We start from the raw sequence: 18,898 nt of genomic DNA, 5'->3' as shown, positions 1-18,898 counted from the left end.
GGAAGGAAACTGGTTGCTGCTGCCGGCGTCGCTGTTGCTGATGTTGCTGGTGTTGCTAGTGTGCCTAGTGTTGCTAGTGTGTGTGTTGCTGGTGTTGCTAGTGTTGCTAGTGTGTGTGTTGCCGCTGCTGCTGCTGCTGCTGCCAGCTGAATGCCTGGCCTGGCCTATTGAATGTGCATCAAAATTTATGTGGCCTTTTTTAGTCGTTTGCGTTGAGTCAGCGGAAGCGAACGTCGTCGTCGGAGTAACAGTAACAGCAACAACATCGCAATAACAACGCAGCAACATCGCAGTAACATCGCAGCAACATCGCAGAAGCAGCAGCAGCAACATTCGTCGTGTGTGCTGCCAGTTTTCGGTTGAATACTGCGAATGCAAAGAGACAGGTTGCCTGGCGGTTTAGGTTTTAAGTGGCAGTCCATTTCGCAACTGTTAAAAAGTGTGTGTGCATAATTTAAGCCATTGCGAAACAAGTGCTCACTCAGGTGGGAAACGAATATCAAAGAAGCCAGCGACATTTGTGCACCGAAAAACACGTAAATTAATTGATTTATGCCTGTGACCTTTGCACACAGCACACCTGTTGCACTCGCAGGAAAATAGGAGTTGGATACGTTATTTATATAAGGTAATTAAATAATTATGCAATCATCTTAGGCTAAGCGAAGTGAATCAACTTCATCAACTTAATCAACTCGTGGGCAGGCATAAAAATGCAAATTAAATTGAGGAAGCCGGAGATTGTAACACTTTGTTGTTGGTCCAACGAGAAGGAGAACATGTTCTGTTCTGCGGTTGACTTCGTCGTTTTCCCATTGGCGATTGTTGCTTCCTTTTGGCCAAGCGTGAGAATATTCACTGGGCATTAATTAGCTGGAGAAATCAACATGATTCCATCGCTTGTGGGACTTCTCAGCGAGTGTGTCTTGCATGTGATTGTGGCCAACTAATTGGTGGCGATCGCAAAGAAATCAAACACGCCATTTGCTCCAACTTGTGGAGGAGTGAGATTCAAATGGTATATGGTTGAATGTATGTATGTATCTAGAGAGCCATAGAAGCGGGCATAAATCACACACCCCTGCTCCTTTTTTTGTATTTTTGGTTGCTGCATCCTGGCCATGTTGGCACAGCGTGGCACTAAACACAGACCCACTCCACAGACTCATTAAGGTTTTAATTTACAAGTTTAACTCGAGATTTAAACACCGAGATTTATATGCGTGCCGCGCGAGGCAATAATCAACGGCAACAACCCGCAATCACGTACGGCAACAAACAAACGAAGCCAGCAACAACATTTGCAACAGCAACACAGGCAACACTAGCAACACTTGCAACACCAACAACATGCGCCAGTGTCCACCCACGCAGATTGCTGTAACAAACCCTCAATGAGGAGGCCCGTGTCGGATATGCAACTCATGGGGGGAAACTTAAACTTAAGACAAAACATGACAACAGTACAGGCACCACCAAACAAGATGAACATTTGCGCAAAACAGACAGACATTGAAATCATTTAGTGTGCAAAGCTGGATGTTCTAAAGGTAGCTGGGAATCAGCGTGCTACTACTGGTATTAAGGGAAGTCAGGACATGAGAGCAGAAAAGGATATATAGAAATAGTATTCATTTTTAAGATTTTCCAGCTTTTGGGACTATAACTCTATTTTAAATCTATTTTCCCCTGCTATTGACAATACCCGCAGTTAGGGTAAAAATAAGCCAAAATTACAACGTTGATTAAGCTCGCCCCAAATGGGCTTTGGCTTTAGCCCGACCTAACACAACAGCAACATTGCAGCCACAACTGCAGCACGCACCTGCAACTTGCAACCTGCAACAGCCGCCAATCATTCGAGGATGAGGATGGAGATGAGGATGTGGATGCGGATGCAGCGACGACAGCAACTCTTGGCCTGACTGGAGCACCACGTGCATGTGATTTGGAAGACAAAAACCGTTCTAATTTCTCAACTGTCAGCTGAGAGAGAGAGCGAGGTCTCCACTTGTCCCCCGGCAACTTGCAACTAGCAACTAGCAACTAGCAAGCAGCAACTTGCAACCCCAACTCGTTAGCTGGCTGTTGCCATAGCAATTATGCAGCTGGGCCTCACAAAAGAAGGTCGACATTGCTGTTCGGCTGGTGGGTTCCGGCTCTTTGGCTCTTTGGCTCTTTGCCTCTGACTCTGGCTCATGTCTTCATTTTGGACTTTTTGCTGCAAGTACACATGTTGCTGGCGTGCAACAGCAACAGCAACAACAGCAGCAACAACAGCAACAACGCTTTTTGTTTGTTTGTTTGCATTGGCCAGCACTTTTGGCCTTTGGCGCTGGGATGTTAACCCTAAACCTGGCTGCCTTTATTAAGCCACCGCGACCAAGTCACTTGCACTGCACCACTGCACCATCGCAACACCACACCATCCGCACCACCAGCAAAAACAACTGCAATCTGGGCGCTTTTTAATAGTTTTTCGCTGCAAACACGTTTTTGCACGGACCCTCTGGTGTTGACGTCGCCTTTGGTTCTCCATCTTTTACCCCCCCACCGTCTTTTCTTCTGCTCGCCTCTAATTTGCACCGCTTTAATTTTTCCTTTTTATTTGCAACACTTGTCGTTTAAATGCAGCAACAGCAACTGCAGCAGCAGTATAAGGAGCAGCAGCAGCAGCAGCAGCAAAGTGTGGCCAATAAATTAAGCGAAGCCGAAAAAAGAGACACGCCGAGCAGAAATATCATCAAAGCCCAGGTTGCTGGCGAAATTATCTATGTGTGGCTGCCAGGGGTTCTCCCTCCGAAGACTCTTGGGTTTCCAGATCCCCAGATCCCCACATCCAGGTGCCCAGTCTTCAGTCTTCGAGACTCCGAAGTCCCAAAGTTCCGTGCACAATCGCAACAAATGGCATTTTTATTGATATTTCGCTCGGTTCGCTTGGCAGCCGCATGTTGAAATATGCGCGCCACCTGTTGATTTTGTTTTTCGATTGCCGGAGGAGTAGGTGAACCTACAGCCATACCCTCCACTGCATACATATAAATCGCTATATATATATAGTGCTCGTGATTTGCGCTGCAAATTAAAAGCGAGGGCGATGCATATAAATAGCAATTTGGACGGGCGAATTAAGGTAAACGACTGCAGCCACAACAAATCTCGGCAGTTCCAACGAAGGAGTTGCAAGAAAAGAACTCGATTCGCCAGGTTAGGTTGTCTTGTCACATAATGGAGTGGAATTATATCAGCGGCGTGACTTTAATTTTTAACAAATTAAACTGAGGTGGGCTGGAATGCCAAGTTAGCAGCAGGCAATCAAGTAACTCAAACATAGGAAACCAGTTAAGTAAAGGGGTAAAAATATTGAGGAAGGAAGAAACGTTATGGCAATCTATAGATAAAGTTACTGAGCATAAAACTTAATGGGACATTAACTGTCAAGCTTAAATTGAAAGTCCTGTATATGTTATTATACGCAGTTTTTTGGAAATTACTGTAACTACCAATGAAAATGTGTATAGCCTATAGACAAACTAAGCTATAAAACTCCCCATAAAGCAGTCTAAATTATTCCCATACAAAATGATAACTATTTCCCCGGAATAGTGCATTAAAAATTCGAGTAAACTGTCTGCAACCCTCGAAAAGTGGAAACTTTTAACTAAGAAAACTCCGAACTAAGTAAATTCCAAGTTTATCAGCTTGCCCACTCGAAAGTAACTTTATCAGACGACGGACGGCCTGCATCCAATTAAAGGTTTTTCCGAGTATTTAGTGGATTGCATTTTCGTTTGCTCCAATAAGATAAGCCGACGAGGAAATGCAACTTCACTACCCATAAACCGATGGCTCTATTGACAGAGCAACTGCGACAGGTAGAGATGTAGATAAAGCGCCTGATAAGCAGCAAATTTGACAGCCATAAAGCAAATAACAACCGACCGACCGATGGACAGGTAGAAGATATAGCCCAGTTCAAACTTAAATTACACTGCCATCGGGGCAACTGGAACTGAGGGAACTGAGGGGGAACTATGAAAATTAATGAAACCAGCTTGGAGCATTTTTTATTGTTCGCCTGTCGTTTAATTAAAAGACAATCAAAGTCGGGACCGCAGCTGGGTAGCTTTGTAGCTGGGTAGCTGTGTATCTGGATAGCTCTGAACAAAGGCGAAATGGAAACGAATATCCAGCGGATGCCAAGAGTTCATCAAAATCAGGAGCAGCAACCAAACAGGCCAGATAGCAACTGCAAGCATCGTGATCCCAGATTTTCAGATTCCCAGCTCTGCAGGCACAAAATCTTTAAAGGGGGAAGTCAGAACCTGCTCCGGCATTCTTTATCGACATGTTTATGCGTTCCGTTTGCCCCCGAAGAGGAGAAGAGCCGACAAATGTTTAAGTATTTACACAAAATATTTACGATTAGAAGCGCCTGGCAGCGGGGGCAACCGCAATATTGCCGCCTCCTAATGAAATGCTAACGATATTCATTGGAAAAATCAAAAGCGTAACGAGCCCGGCAGCAAAACCGCAGATGCCAGTTGAAAATTTTCAGTTTTTTCACTGCTACGTTGCAACACAAAGGAGAATTATGTAAATGCTGGGAAATTGTTGTTTGGGCCTCAAAACCGGCAATTTTCACCCAGCATTTTTTGGGCAAATCAATTTCAATTGCCAGGCCTCTGTGTCCGTAGGCGTTTAGGCCATCACAGCCATGGTGGGCGTGGCCATGGCCATAACCATGGCTTTGGCTATGGCTTATAATAATAATTGAATAAATTGAGGCTGCAATTGAATGCGAGGCCAGGAGCTGGGCAATCCTGGGCAGGTGTAAGTCGGCCAAATGGAAGCGCCTCGATTTCATCGGTGTCCGTAATGAAAATGCCACTTTGTTGGCTGGCAACAGCCTGCGGTTATGGCCTGGCTATAAATGTAAGCCAAGCCGAAAATGCAATTCGGCTTTCAGCTGCAAGTCGTATGTATATAATTGAAGCAATGTGTTTTATGAGTGCGTTCCATCGCATCAGATTTAAGTATCCGGAGCTCATTTGCATGCCATGCAATCCGGCAATACAGCAATCCAGCAATTCGGCAATCAGGCAATCCGTCCATCGACCAATCCTGCAATTATCCCATCGGCAGTCAGAATCGACCACACAGCGTATCTGATCTCGGCAGCTCATCAGCGGCATGCTCCCAAGTTGGGATCCTCCCTTGGGAGCCACTTGGTTATTGAGCCAACGCTGTAATAACTGTAACTCCTCGGCGAAATAATGCAATTATCCAAATTGTTTCCCTTGAAATTTGTTTACATCATTTCTGCAGTTCGAGGGGGCAGAAGAAACAGCAAGACGGCTACCAAATCAAGAAAATCAAATGTGTCCCACTGCAGAGAAGTGGATACTCTATCTTTAATCATTAAGTATGTAGTGCTATAAAGATAAATAAATGTACTGGTACCCCTCTTAATTGTTACCTATGTTAGTTGTTTAAACTATAATGGACTTTTTAATGAATTTTTTAGTAGAATACTTATTAAGCACATATCCCGCTACCCTTTTTAAGAGTATTCATGTAATCCCCTGCATGGAATGCAAAGCGTTTCCCGTTAAGAGGCACTTGGCGAGCGGCTAACACACACTAGTGCACACAAGTCAACACACTCATGCACACACACACACACACATTTTATGGTGAAGAGTAGAAGCTTCTGCTTTTTTACATGAGCTCTTCTGCTGCGGCAGCTTTGCAGTTTTCCAAACCGACGCTTCAGCAACAATTTCATTATAGCGCCAACAGCAACATTATCATCATTATCATCATGCAACTCCAGTCGCAACACATCATCTGCATCCATAACAATCCCCCTCCCCCCCTTCCATTTCGCATCTCGTGTGGCATTATCTTCATTATCATTAAAGCGGAGCACAGGAAAGCTCTGCTAAACTGTTTAACGTTTTCCCCCTTTTAGCCGACTTCCTTATTTTTCCCGAAGCTTCCGCTTTTGCTTTTTATCCCTTTTCTGGGCTAAGTACGCAGCAGGATCTGCATATATGTACATACATATATTTATGTTTGCCATAATCCGCTTCATAAGTTGCATTTTAATTGCATTCCACGCTTTGCTTTATTCCTGCTCCCGCTCTGAGTGAAAACCCACTTTTTTTTTTCTATCAGAGTGGGTTAAACAGCGCACGCTGTCACTGAAAAGTAGCATTTCACGCTGCGTGGAAAATTGAGCCGGAAAAGCGCTTAACTTTCAAGTGCATGTGAAGTGTTTGCCGCCGATGCGAAGAGATCCAATCGATGGAACTCTTAGGAAACCATTTTGCCCCATCACTTGGCGGTCGAATTGCTTTGAACAATTTTCGGACGCCACTTTGGGGACTGGCGTTTTCCCATTTTCCAGCCAGACTTTTCCATCTACTGTTTGCCCCGACCCTTCAAAGCGCCGCTAAATTGCCCGCTGTCAGCGTCGAGCGGCATGTCAACAACAATAATAATTGTAATAACCAACTCGGCGACGAGTATGAGCCATATATACATGGCCGACTATTAAGGCCATGTTCTGTTGGCAACAGGCTGACAGGCCAAGTTAGCAGAGGGTTCGCGAGTTGGCGATGTGGGGCAAGTGGGGCAAGTGGGGCAGGTGGGGCAGGTGAGGCAGGTGAGGCAATCAAGGCACAAAACTTTGCTGCCAACGATTTACTTTGCGAATCGTCGTGTGGGGCGCCGTTGGCCGTGGCATCGTCTCGCTTTAAACTGGATATTGTCCGCCAAGAATGGAGCCCAAAAGTGGGAGGAACATGGGGGTGTTATATGTACGAACTGTGGGGTCATAAAATTCCAGACTGCAGGCACATTAAAAGGGAGAAGTGTATCCTTAATTTTATAGTGCATAAAATTACAAAAAAAATTTAATTTTTTAAGTGCTAAATAACAAACAAAAATACTAAATAAGAAGTTATTACAGCCACTTCTATAGTTAAAAATGATCTAAATAAGAAGTTAATACATTCACTTCTATGTATAGGTAAAAGTGTTCTGAAGTGTTTAAGTACCTAGATAATATTTCTATCTATTGCTGATTCAGTATGTAAAACAATCTACGTAATAATGTAGCCAATGAAAAGTACTTAACAAAGTATTAAATATTTTCAAAATGAGAACATTCACATCTGTATCTTAACCTTTCCTTGAGTATCCTTCAATGTTATGTTAATTTCCCTTCGCTTAGGAATCAGTGATCTTATAATTTGCTTCCACTTAACCCACTTAAAGCGATCATTCCGCAGGCAGAATAAAAAGATATAGCATACAGAGAGATATACTATGTAGCTACAGAGGCAATGGACCGAAAATTGCCCGACTTGATTAGCAATTCCAATTAGAAGTTTTCTCATTTCTGACAGGCTGAGCGACAGGCATGGAATATACATCGCTCCCCACATTTTCCCTTTTAGCCGCTGGTCATCCTGGCAGGCAATCATCATGATCATGTTCATCTGGCATGCACAATAAAAATAAACAGATCATAAATAATATATGAATTCAATTCATATCTAAAAGGATTTGCGGTTAAGACGCCGCAACGCACAAATATGGCGAAGAAAACGAGTTTTCTTTGCACAATGAGGTGGTGTTTTCGGTGGGGAGGGGTGCGCTCTGAGAATCCAGCCAAGGAGATCGCGTAGATGCAACCAAAAACAAAAAAAAAAAAGAAGAAAATAAAGGAAAACAAGAAAAACACGTAGAGCGGCGAGCGACGAGGTGAACTCACTTTTTACCCCCTTGTCTCGTCTGCCGGCAATTTCCCAATGCCGGTTGCGAAATTTCTGCCCGGGCTGCGAATGTTTCATGGCCAAGTTAACAGGCGCACAGAGTCACAGAGCAAGTCGGTCTGGGCGATCTAGCCAAGCTGAAAGAAGAAAAAAAAATATATGCATGCTAGACCGGAATGAAAACCATCATTAAGCTGTGTTTGCGGCAACATGCAACATGCAACTAGCGAGCAGTGAGCAGCAAACCAACAACCAGCTAGCCGCCACCACTGAAGTTCAAGTTCACAGTCAGCCAGCGAGCAACGAGTTATTGTTTCTCGACAAGATTCTTTCCACTTATTACACAAGTCATCAGTCGTAGTCGTCATTTTCCTCTCCTTTCCCTTCCTTCCCAACCGATCCCATCCCGGCACCCATCATCATCTGGCCTGTCATCTTTGACATTAGCCGGGATCCGGGATCTGGGATCTGGGTACTGAGATCTAGCCATATCCCTCTTAGCTGCCAGCTCTTAACTCTTTTCCACCCGTCTTAACGGTCCGAAATTGCAGAAGGCGTTGCTGCATCATTATCAACTGATTGTGAGCACTGAGCACCGGCTACCGTATCCTGTGCTGTCGCGGCACCCAATTTCATCTCACCGGAAAAAAACGCGGCATTTCACAAAAAAAAAATGCAGGAAAAATTCAGAAAAATTACAGAAGGGTACGGAATACAGGGAAGACCCCTCTTGACGGCACTAATTGTTAATTAATGGAATGCAGGCGTGCCTTAAGCCTGCCTCTGGCATTTTGGTTTCCCGACTTGCCTGGAAATTAGTGCCACACTTTTTCGTGGCTGCAAGTCATGTTTTGGGGTTCAGATAACATAATTCCCTGCTATATGTCCCAAAGAATAAGAAATATGGGACTTAACCCAAAGGAAAGAGTAGAGAAATGATTGGTATTTAAGTAAAACAGGATATGCTGATACAGCATAAAACTAAGGTGTGTTTAATAAATTTTACACAATAAATAAAATACAATTAAAACATTCTCCTTTAAAAAGCTTTCACCTGAAGCACTAGAATTATTCGGCAAATACCCCAAACAATTTAAAAAGTCATCTGTGGAGCCATATCCCCTTGCTCGTCTAGAGATCCAGTTCTCATAGTTTTTTCCACAGGCACTCTGTGGGGAGAATAAAGATTCATGAAATGCAGCCAAACATATTTCATTTTCACAGTCAACGAGGCAAAAGTTTTTCAATCTCCCAGGAAAATGCATCACCTTTCCGTTCGCCCACCTCGGTTTGCATCCTCTGTGGCAAACTGTGTCATCAGACAGGCATAACTTTTATTGAACTGTCGCCTGGAGAGGAGTTACAACTATCTTTTGGTCTCTCTACATATACATATATATAATATAGTGCAGGGGATGTCAAAGGTCGGGAAGCCCAAAGGTGACAAGTGCCGAGTCAAATGCCGCAGACATTTGTATAAATTATTACTGTTGCCCACGGCGGCGTTCAAAGCACTTATCGATATGCATTTCTGATTGCATATGACATTTGCATGACGCTGCCACGCCCCCTATCGCCTTTGGCCCGCCCTCCACTTTTACACATTTCCAACATTTCCACATTTCCACTTGTTGAACAGCTGGCTTTTCTGGGATTCCGTTTCCTTGGTGTCTCTGGGAGTCGCAATTGGCATCGAAGTCGAAGACTTGGAGCGGCGAATGGTTTTCTCCCGTGGCTTTTTGGTATTTGCACGACACAATCATTAAGTAGCCATGGCCAAGTGCTGACAACCACAAGTACGGCCAAAACAAAAGCAAAAACAACAAATTACAAGCTCACATTGTCAGAGTTGCACTTTAGGCGACATAAATTTTATGTAAGTCGCCATGACAGAGCAAACAAAAACATACGACAAAAGGCGATCGCTTTTGGAGAAGCGAAGCCAGGGATACTCTTTCCACAAAAGGGACATTTTGACTACTTGAATGTCTTATTTAATAAATACGCAATATGCTTAAAGCCCGAGGGTTGTTTTCTTTGGAATTATTACTATTACTTTAAAATATCAATGAAAAACTTGTCAAATAGTGTGGATAACTTGTGTAAGGGTATTTGGAGGAGAACCAGGCTGCATCACCAAAAACAAAAAAAAAACCAACGGCAGGCAGGAGGTGTCAATGTACAATTGCAGCAACAACAACAATGGCATTGGCAACAAGGAGCTGGCACAACAAAGAGCCCATTGTTGTTGTTGTGCTTTTTGTTGCTGGTGTTGCACATGCCAAATGCGGACAGAGACACGACGCCAAGGAGCCCGCCGTTCGGACACAAAGCTCCTCATGCCACCCAACACTGGGAGAAACAATTGCAAATAATTGCATTATGATTCAAAGAATTATCTCAAATGTAACCTATTTTTAGTTTAGTAAATCATGTTAAGAAATTAAACTTTTATTTGTTTGAATCTTCCCTTTAAAAATGCTCAATATTGGTTTCAGTGCATCTATCTGCTTGGCCATCCTTTCCTTTGAGCGGCTACAAAGCATTTCTCACTGTTCTATTGACACACGCAACGCTCGTCTTGGAATGTTGTCGCCATCACAGCGGCTTGTGTAATTACGCGAGTCGCATTAGCACAACAAATCGACCCCACAGAGCTGCATTTAATTAGTGGCTCAGCCACTGGTTCAACGACGACGATAACGACGATGTGGCGATGGCGATGGCAAAGATGGCAAACATGTCCGGCGAAATTGTTAGCATAATTCATAATTGAACTGCATTCGTGGCTGCCACACGATCTCACATCCCCAGCCGCTTCCTCAGTGTCTTTTGGAGGCCGAACTCCGCTGGCATTGATGGCTACATAAATTCTGTGATAGGTTGTGGCGCCCAACGTGGGGCCGTGGCTAGAGTCGGTCGTGCCTGGTATGCAATGCACCGCGGCCCCTCTTTCCCTGGCTTGAAGCTCTTTAAAATGCCGATTTTATACTCTATCAGTAGTAGTAGGCATATGCTATAATGTTTTCAGATAAGCTTAAGCAGTGTTTTAGACTTTTGATAGCTAATAAAATGAACTAAAATCTCATACTGCACATTTGTACATTCCAAACAATTCTGTAAAACCCTTTGATTTCAGCAGGGAAAATACCTAAAAGGGTATTTGAAACTTCACATCCAGTGCCAAATTTTTCTTTACTTTTCGTTTGTAGCCATTGTTAGGAGTCTTTTAAATATTGTAGCCTCCTGTGCACTGGGCGCACCTACAACATTTAAAGTTGTATAAGCGGCAGTCCCGTTATTTCTCGTTTTTTGGAGTTGTTAACAGAGTATTCCATTACCACAATTCACATGTCGGCCCAAAAGACCACCCAAGTTATTGTTTCCGCGACTGTAAATTTATCTGTACCTGTATTTGTATCTGTATCTGCTAGTGTGTTTTCGTCGGGTTCAAAGACTGTTGACATTCGTGGGTTATTGTTATTGCGATTGTTGCGGCAACCACATCCGTTTTAGTTGCATGTTGCAGGCCATTGATTGACGTAAGCGCTTTAAAGACTTTGTCAAACGGGGTCCATAAAGCAGCAACTCCGCCGTTGACTCTGGAGTGCAATTTGCCAAAGGGATTGTGTTCTGCACCGAAAAATATGAACAAGCCAAATGGGAAACTGAGGACAGCGAACCTGCCCAAGCGGCAGACATGAGACACCAGCACTTCATATGACAATCAAACTTTGTCTGCAGGAAGTCAACAGGGGAGAAAAAAAAACTATTCCGAACGATTTAACAATGAATTCTGCAACAAAATCTCCATGCAAATAGATATAAACGCAGTCAGACGCCGGGAGAAGGAAAAGATAATGGTGGGAAGTAGCATACGAGTATAACCATAATATCAATTTCAATAAACTAACAAGCAAATGTGCGAGATGTGAACGGAAGCGGACTAACACAGTCCGCAGTATATAGGAACTTATGGAGCGCACAGAGGATGTGGATATGAAGGTTGTCATATGGCAGAGGACACACGGACAGGTGCCATAAAAGTAAATTTCACTTCCCAGCGAGCGAAAGAATAACAGACTGAAGCCAAGCGTGTTGAAAAGCTGGAGGATATGAAGAAAGGTGCCAAACGATGTCCAAGTAGAAACATATACATTTAAATTCTTTTGGAAAAAAACTAATGCAATCTTCATTCTATAAAGAAGACAATATGTTCATTAGAACGTAATCATCTCTTTAAATTGTTTTGGAGAACACATAAAACTGCATTCCCTTATCTGTTTGTACATACAACTATTAAAGAATTAGACTTTAACTTTTGTAGCTTTTCCTAAAAAAAAGAAATGAACCAAAATAAACTTCCCCTGCAGTTGTTTTGATGCAGAACAGTTCCGTGCAGTTCCAGTTTCCTTGAATAGATAAAAAGTCCTTTGCTTACCACCAAGCAAGTGGCAATAAAATGCCAACTTTTTGTGAAATTTATTGAGCAAAACTTTAACTTGATTCGAGACAAAGAAACAAACACAGAACTAAGTCTCTATTCTCGTCGTCTTCTCCACGAAATAAAGTAAGTAACTTGCCGGTTGAAAGGCGCACAAGAGTGTGCTATGCAAAATGTAGTCACTCCGCAGATATGCACTTGCAGATATGTATGTACGTGTAGCTTATTATCCTTGTAGCTACAACATGTGGAAGCGTTGCTGTATGACAAGTCAAATTAACATGTGCAACACAATCCTCAGCCCGCTCACTTTGCTCGCAAATGGAATCAGAGTTGCAGTCCTTGAAATCCTTGTTGTCACTCGACACTTTGCAAAACTCAGCTCGGGGTGACGGTAAATGTCAGCACATTTGTGACTCCTCATCCTTGGCCAAATTAATGCCCGGCCAGCATGGCGTATACTTGTTAAATGCAGAACACCATCACAGAGCATCCAAGAACATCTCAACAACTGTCGACATTTTCGCCTGCAGCTGCAGCTTTTCTTACGCCATCCCTGCGATATTGCAACCAACCCTTTTTGCAACCCCCTTCAGTGTTGCAAGTTCTTTTGTGGCACAAGCCCCCATTGTTCATTGTTTGAAAGTGGGTAAAGTGGTGCAGCACCGGCTGGTGGATAACACAAACTGATGCACAACGAGACCTTCGGGGCAAAGTTAAGGCCTCCGTTGGTCTATTCTTTATCATTTGCACCAATTCAACCTTAACCCACATTCGGTTTCAATTATCCGACACTGCCGTGGAAACCGGAAAAACCACTGCCGAAAGAGCTTTAAAAATTAATATGCTAAAAATCTTGAAACAATTTGCAAACTAATAGCAAACGGCTTAAAATCGCATTAAAAGTTTCGCCCAAGAACTATCGGCACAGGCCAGAGGCACTCAAAAGCACGCATATATATATGCAGTTTTACATATGTAGTTTTATATGCGAAGAGATTCAATAAGCAGCCAGTTGTGGGCACAAAGTTTGCAGTCGGAAAGGCTTAAAGCCTTTTTCAAAGTGCCAGCAACTTAAAGCGGCAAAACTTCGGGCCGCAGGCGAAGCATTTTGCACTGCAAGAATAAGTCAAGAAATCATCAACGATGCCATTAGCATGGGGTCCAGAAGTGACCGAACTTCTGGCCCTTGGAAGTGGCAGAAAGTTTTGTGGGACTCACGAAAGGGGTTGCTAAGAGTTTTAACAAGCTTCTTACACTTCCTTCTTGATGGAAAATTGAGAATACATAACACACATACTTTGCAAATAACTAAATAATTGGGTGTCTTGAAGTGAAGTTTTACTATTAATTCACACTTACTATAATTAACTTATTATTGGAATTTACTCTGTTTCAGATGCATTGAATGTTTGAAGCAAAGAACACTCAGCTGAACCTAAACTAAGTACCAATGATCATGCAGGATATACGCCTACGCCTGGAACCACAGCACAGTACAGCCACGTTCATATCCACCACCTCCACCTCCTCCTCGGGCTCATCGTCCTCATCCCAAACAGCGGAGACCACGCTGATTGAGGCAGCTGAGGAGCAGTCGCCAGCCAGGTGAGGGAATGGCCAACGAAACTACCTTAATCTTCGTCGCAAAGTATACATCCACCTCCTTAATCCTAACGCTCATTTGTTAACCGCAGTGAAGCAGCTGCTGGAGCAGTGACAACGACATCGCCGCAGCATTATTTTCATCATCATCATCCGCCGGCGCATCCGCATCCGCAGAACCAGCCCCTGCCCCAGCCACGCCAGCAGCCACATCCACATCCGCATAGCCACTCGCATCCGCATCCGCAGCTCCAGCGTCGCCCGGTGGAGCAGCTGCATCTGCTGCACAGCCACCACGATGTCCAGGAGCTGTCCGGACAGGAGCATCCACATCCGCACTCGCATTCGCATCCGCAAGCCGGCTCGCATCCGCATCCGCACCATCTGCGCTCGCCCAGCTCCGAGGAGGATAATTCGCCCACTGAAATGAATAATTGCCGTCGTTTGGTGGATAAGCCGCCGCTGGTAAGTTCTGCGAGGGTTCACTGTAAGAAATAGTTAAGTAATTTCAGCATATATTTCAACAAGCTGTCAGGAAAAGAAAAGTAAATCCTTTAGTTGTAGGGCAGCAATTTAAGGTGGATTTTTTTGCAAAAGGAAAGCATAATGCTTAGTAATTATTGAAGCAAGCATGTCATACAGTATGCCCACTGATTTTTTCCAATATCCAGCTTATTTTTCGCTGTTCTCTTTACCAATGGAGCTACTTAATATTAACTATTAGCCAAGGTATAAAAAACAGGGGCGGATTTTGTAAAGCCAGCCGAGGGAGCAATCATTTTTTGCTTTGTTGCCAGGTTGCTTTGTTGCTTTGTTGGCCATTTCTCATTGCTTGCAAATTACTTGGCACAGAACATAAATCTGCTTACGCTGATGATTTGCCAGGAAACAAGAGCTGGTGGGGGAATATGAAAGGAATTGCCTATTGGAGGAGCATCGGCTTGGGATGCACTTAGTAAAAGCAAAGCCAAGTAGCGAAGGAAAAGAAAAACTTCAAATCGAGACAGCAACAACAAAATGTGAGAATCGAGGGACTTGGGGAAAATGAGTGAAAACTCGTTGCTTGGGGACTACGTTTAATGTGGCTTTTCCAGCTTAAATTCTGTTTTCAGTACGTTTAATTACATGCAATTTAAATCACTTGGTGGAAATTGCGCTGCTTGAATCGAACTCGAAAGCAATTGGGACAGGAGTACGCCCTTCAGGTGAAAAGTGTTTTTGCCACTAAAGCTGCTGCCGAAAAAGAGTTCATTAAATTAATTTGCACAAATGCAAATTTTCGAGTAACGCCACTTTGGCACGCACCACTAACAAAAGTGCACTAACTGCACACAACTAAAATGGAGAGTAAATGGGAGGACACTGAGAGAAATTTGCAATATTACCCAACATAAAACAAAGGAATTTTTGAAGGGAAACATTTTGGTTTTACTACAGCTAAATTGCATATATATTGCAGATATTAAATTGCAGATACAAATACGGTTAACGGCTTAGTTATAAAAAAGAACAGTTGTAGATGAGTTTAATTAAAGTTGAAATTATTTGCAATCAAACTGCATTTTACTGGCAGTTCAAGTTTAGTTTAGTTGCACTACAAAAGCACTTCTCACTTTTAAATGCTAATTATATGAGCAACAACTCTATTGCCACCCATAATCCCAAAGCGAGCATAGTTAGCAAACTAATTACTTTCTTTTGTCGGCAGCAACTAAGAGCATTCATAACTTTCTGCTAAAGCCATTTCATGGCAAGGCGTTTAATGCTACCCATATTTTGCCATAGTGCAGTTTGAAGTTGGTAAACCGGAGTCCTGGGGAACAATGCAGGATGCCATGGCAAATGGCAGGCAAATGGCGTTAACTTACTGACTTTATGACACATAAATCGCAGCAACAGCGCCAAATGCAACCGACAGCCCCTTGCTGTTGTCACGTGTTTTTAGGCCTAGGGAATGGCCTGGGCGTAGAGGAAATGGGGGGGGGGGGAAGGAATCCTTGGCAAAAGGACAATGGAGCAACTTTTCTCTGGCGCCGCCTGAAAGTAGGCAACGTGGAAAAGTTTCGCACAGATAACAAGGCAAGGAAAATGCGAGAAAATCAAATGCCAGATGGAGCACCGCTGCACTGAATGCTGCTTAGACACGTCTATTGTGCCATTGTCTGGGAAAATACCTTGGAAAAGTCCAGCCCCCTGCCTCACATTCTTTACCGTTGGGATTTGTGTCTAGAAGTCCTAGAGTTCTAGTCCTTGGCGTTTTTTGCATTGCATAATGCGCTGGGGCTCCCTTCCGATTGCCATTAGCATAATGGGGGCATTAGGTTGGCACGATGCTCTGATTGCATACTTAACGACAGCCAAGTGCCAAGTGCCGTCGATGCGCCAATTTAATTAGCTGCAATTGAAGAAACGAGCCTGAATTCAGCCTGAATTGAGCTGCAAATCCTCAATTTAACTCTACTGCTCAAGTAAATCACCTTTCATCTTCATAAAATCATCATGATTATCGCAAATTAAGAGGAAATAAGCAAGTTCAATTTACTTTTAGGCTGCTAATTACGCAACGCAATGGGAAACAATTTAAAAGCAGCCAAATGAAAACCCAAAGGCAGCAGTATCGCAAACTTTCCATTCCGGGCTCCAACTCATTTCAAAGTAATTTGCCGCAAAAGCCAGTGGCTGCCATAGTGGGCGTTGTGCGGCCAAGGGGGCGTGCCAAGCGCTGTTTAACATTTTATTGGTAACCAGAAATTTTACACATCAATCTCGGTTGTTTTCTGGGCGACTTTTTTGGGGGGTTGGGGTTCAAAGTGCTGAGGTACGTCGTTGTTGTGGTTCTGGCTGTGAGAGCTAAAGTGTGTTTGATGTTTGTTGGATTTTCGGGGCGCGGGTGGAGCGGGGGGTAAGCATGGGGGTTGGGGGGTGGCGCCACAAATCCCTGAATGAATACACACTGTGGCACCGATACTGCCGGTTTGGCAAGAGTAGTCCCGAATTCGCCATTATAGCAATGCAAAAACTTTGCCAAATTGGCAGACAACATGCAACATGCAATATGCAAGAGTACCACTGGCTCTGATGCACTGAAAACAAACAGTAGTATTGCATTTTACTCCACTTAAGTTGTATAATTATATATCATTTTATATATCATATACCATTGTGATTTTATAAGATTTTATCACGTATATACTATTTGTATTATTTATTATGATTAATTATATATTTTCTCTCTGTGCATTCCTATCCCTTTTGCAGGTGAAACGCCTGACCATGGGCATTGGCCTGCTGCGGGGCACCGAGGACAGCCGCCCCCTGATGCACAGCACCTGCGGCTCATCCCTGACCTCCGGATCCGGCTGTGGCTCCACCCAGACCATCTCCGATGGCTATGTGAACGAGGCCATCTGCGAGCCGGACAAGTACGTGGCCAGCAAGTTCGGCGACTCCTGCCGCCAGTCACTGTCCGCTCTGGAGAGTGCCACCCAGCGGCTGCAGGTGGAGCTGCCCGCCAGCAACAAGAAGTATCTGCGGGAGACGTGCAGCGGTAGGAGCACTTTTAATGTCACATAATGCAGCTATTGTATCACTTCTGTGTAATTATCAGCGAACTCCAGTCCGAAATTGTTTCCCGGCCATGGTGCCCTGCGCCTGGATAATCTCAGTCTATCGGAGCAGCAGGAGCTCAAGGGAGCCGCCTGGTTTCAGGCGGGCATTCCCCGGGAAATATCACTGGAGGTGCTATCCCGACAGAGTCCAGGTGCGTTTCTAGTGCGCCAGAGCAGCACAAAGCCGGGCTGCTTCGCCCTCTCGCTGAGAGTGCCACCTCCCTCACCACGAGTGGCCCACTACCTGATCCTGCGGACGCAAAGGGGCTACAAGATTAAGGTAAGATACATAGAAAGCTTGCTTCATTATATTAAATGATGTGATGATATAATATATACCATTTTAGGGTTTCACCAAGGAGTTCAGCTCGCTGAAGGCGCTCATCACGCACCACTCGGTGATGCCGGAACTGCTGCCCGTACCGTTGACCCTGCCACGCCCCCCTAGCACACGATCGCAGCGGTCGCAGGGCGCCTACGGCGGCGGAACCGGAAACGGTGGCGCAGACTTTGAGATGTACGGCTCGTTGAACGACTTTCGCAAAATGATGTCCGATTTGAATGTGTGACCGCTGGGCGCGCTTAATTAATTAAGTAATTATGTCACGTTGATTGAATTAAGCTGCCCGGCTTGTCACATTGTCCAGTGTCTCGTGTCCTGTGTCGCGACAGGATAACAATCTGTTTAATTTGCGTAATTGGCTGTGCTGACGACGGTTGACGTGGCTACCAATAAATAGGGTCCATGTCCATGTGTACTCTGCAATGGCCGGCGAAGGCCCACCTGTCCGGCATGTGCTGCAAAAAGTGCACAAAACTTTTTATGAAAATTGATAATAAAATCAGCTACGTGGGCGGCGGCAATGGCTGTGGTTTCGCTGGGGCGTGTGCATACACAAATATAGGGAATACGCTCAAATCATTTTTGCGAAACTGATTAAAAAATGGCAAAAACATGCAATATGTATACGCAAACAGACATCGCATCAAGTGATTATTATTTTTCGCGTTTTTATCAATTCGGTTTCGTTTTGTATGGCCTGTGCTGAGTGGCAGATGCATCAGACAGACGCATCTGAATGGGGGCAGTCGGATTAAATGTTAATGTTTGGGCTGGGAAATCGAGGGTCGGCTGCCAGGATTTGGAGTGCTGTTGCGGAATGGGTAAAGTGGATGCATTTCGTATTTGATGCACTCACATTGTGGTGTACTAGCTAGATAGACTTTTACAGGAACTAAATAAATAACCAATTATATTGTAACTCTATGTATTTTGTAATAAAGTTAATGGAAAACCTATCTAAATGGTATTGATTTGGGTGTTTCACACAAATAGCATTTTGTGTCTTGTGCATTGGCTGAAAGCAAACAGCTTATATATATATTGAAAAATGTTTAATTTTTGAACCAAGCAACTTTGCTTAAATAAGTTTAAATTTTCCGCATTTTATCGATAG

General features: G+C 44.0%; 1 protein-coding gene across 1 annotated transcript; it reads left to right on the top strand.

Moving 5' to 3' along the window:
• Window positions 1-217: 217 nt before the first annotated feature.
• Window positions 218-18,722, top strand: LOC120449961 (developmental regulatory protein wetA). Its single transcript, XM_039632663.1, has 6 exons — window positions 218-628; window positions 13,628-13,836; window positions 13,926-14,298; window positions 17,092-17,380; window positions 17,441-17,721; window positions 17,789-18,722. Exons 2-6 carry the CDS (start codon window positions 13,682-13,684, stop codon window positions 18,008-18,010), a joined length of 1,320 nt encoding a protein of 439 aa, XP_039488597.1. The 5' UTR covers window positions 218-628; window positions 13,628-13,681; the 3' UTR covers window positions 18,011-18,722.
• Window positions 18,723-18,898: the final 176 nt, after the last annotated feature.

This window comes from Drosophila santomea, chromosome 3L (assembly GCF_016746245.2).
Source record: "Drosophila santomea strain STO CAGO 1482 chromosome 3L, Prin_Dsan_1.1, whole genome shotgun sequence".
NCBI lineage: Eukaryota > Metazoa > Arthropoda > Insecta > Diptera > Drosophilidae > Drosophila > Drosophila santomea.
This window is presented reverse-complemented; position numbering and strand designations above follow the sequence as displayed.

Bases quoted from the DNA above. Each gene is read 5' to 3' on its own strand.
- LOC120449961 (XM_039632663.1), top strand. From the start codon at position 13,682: ATGATCATGCAGGATATACGCCTACGCCTGGAACCACAGCACAGTACA. The intron at 13,837-13,925 runs GTGAGGGAATGG...TGTTAACCGCAG, and splicing joins GAGGAGCAGTCGCCAGCCAG to TGAAGCAGCTGCTGGAGCAG. The intron at 14,299-17,091 runs GTAAGTTCTGCG...TCCCTTTTGCAG, and splicing joins TGGTGGATAAGCCGCCGCTG to GTGAAACGCCTGACCATGGG.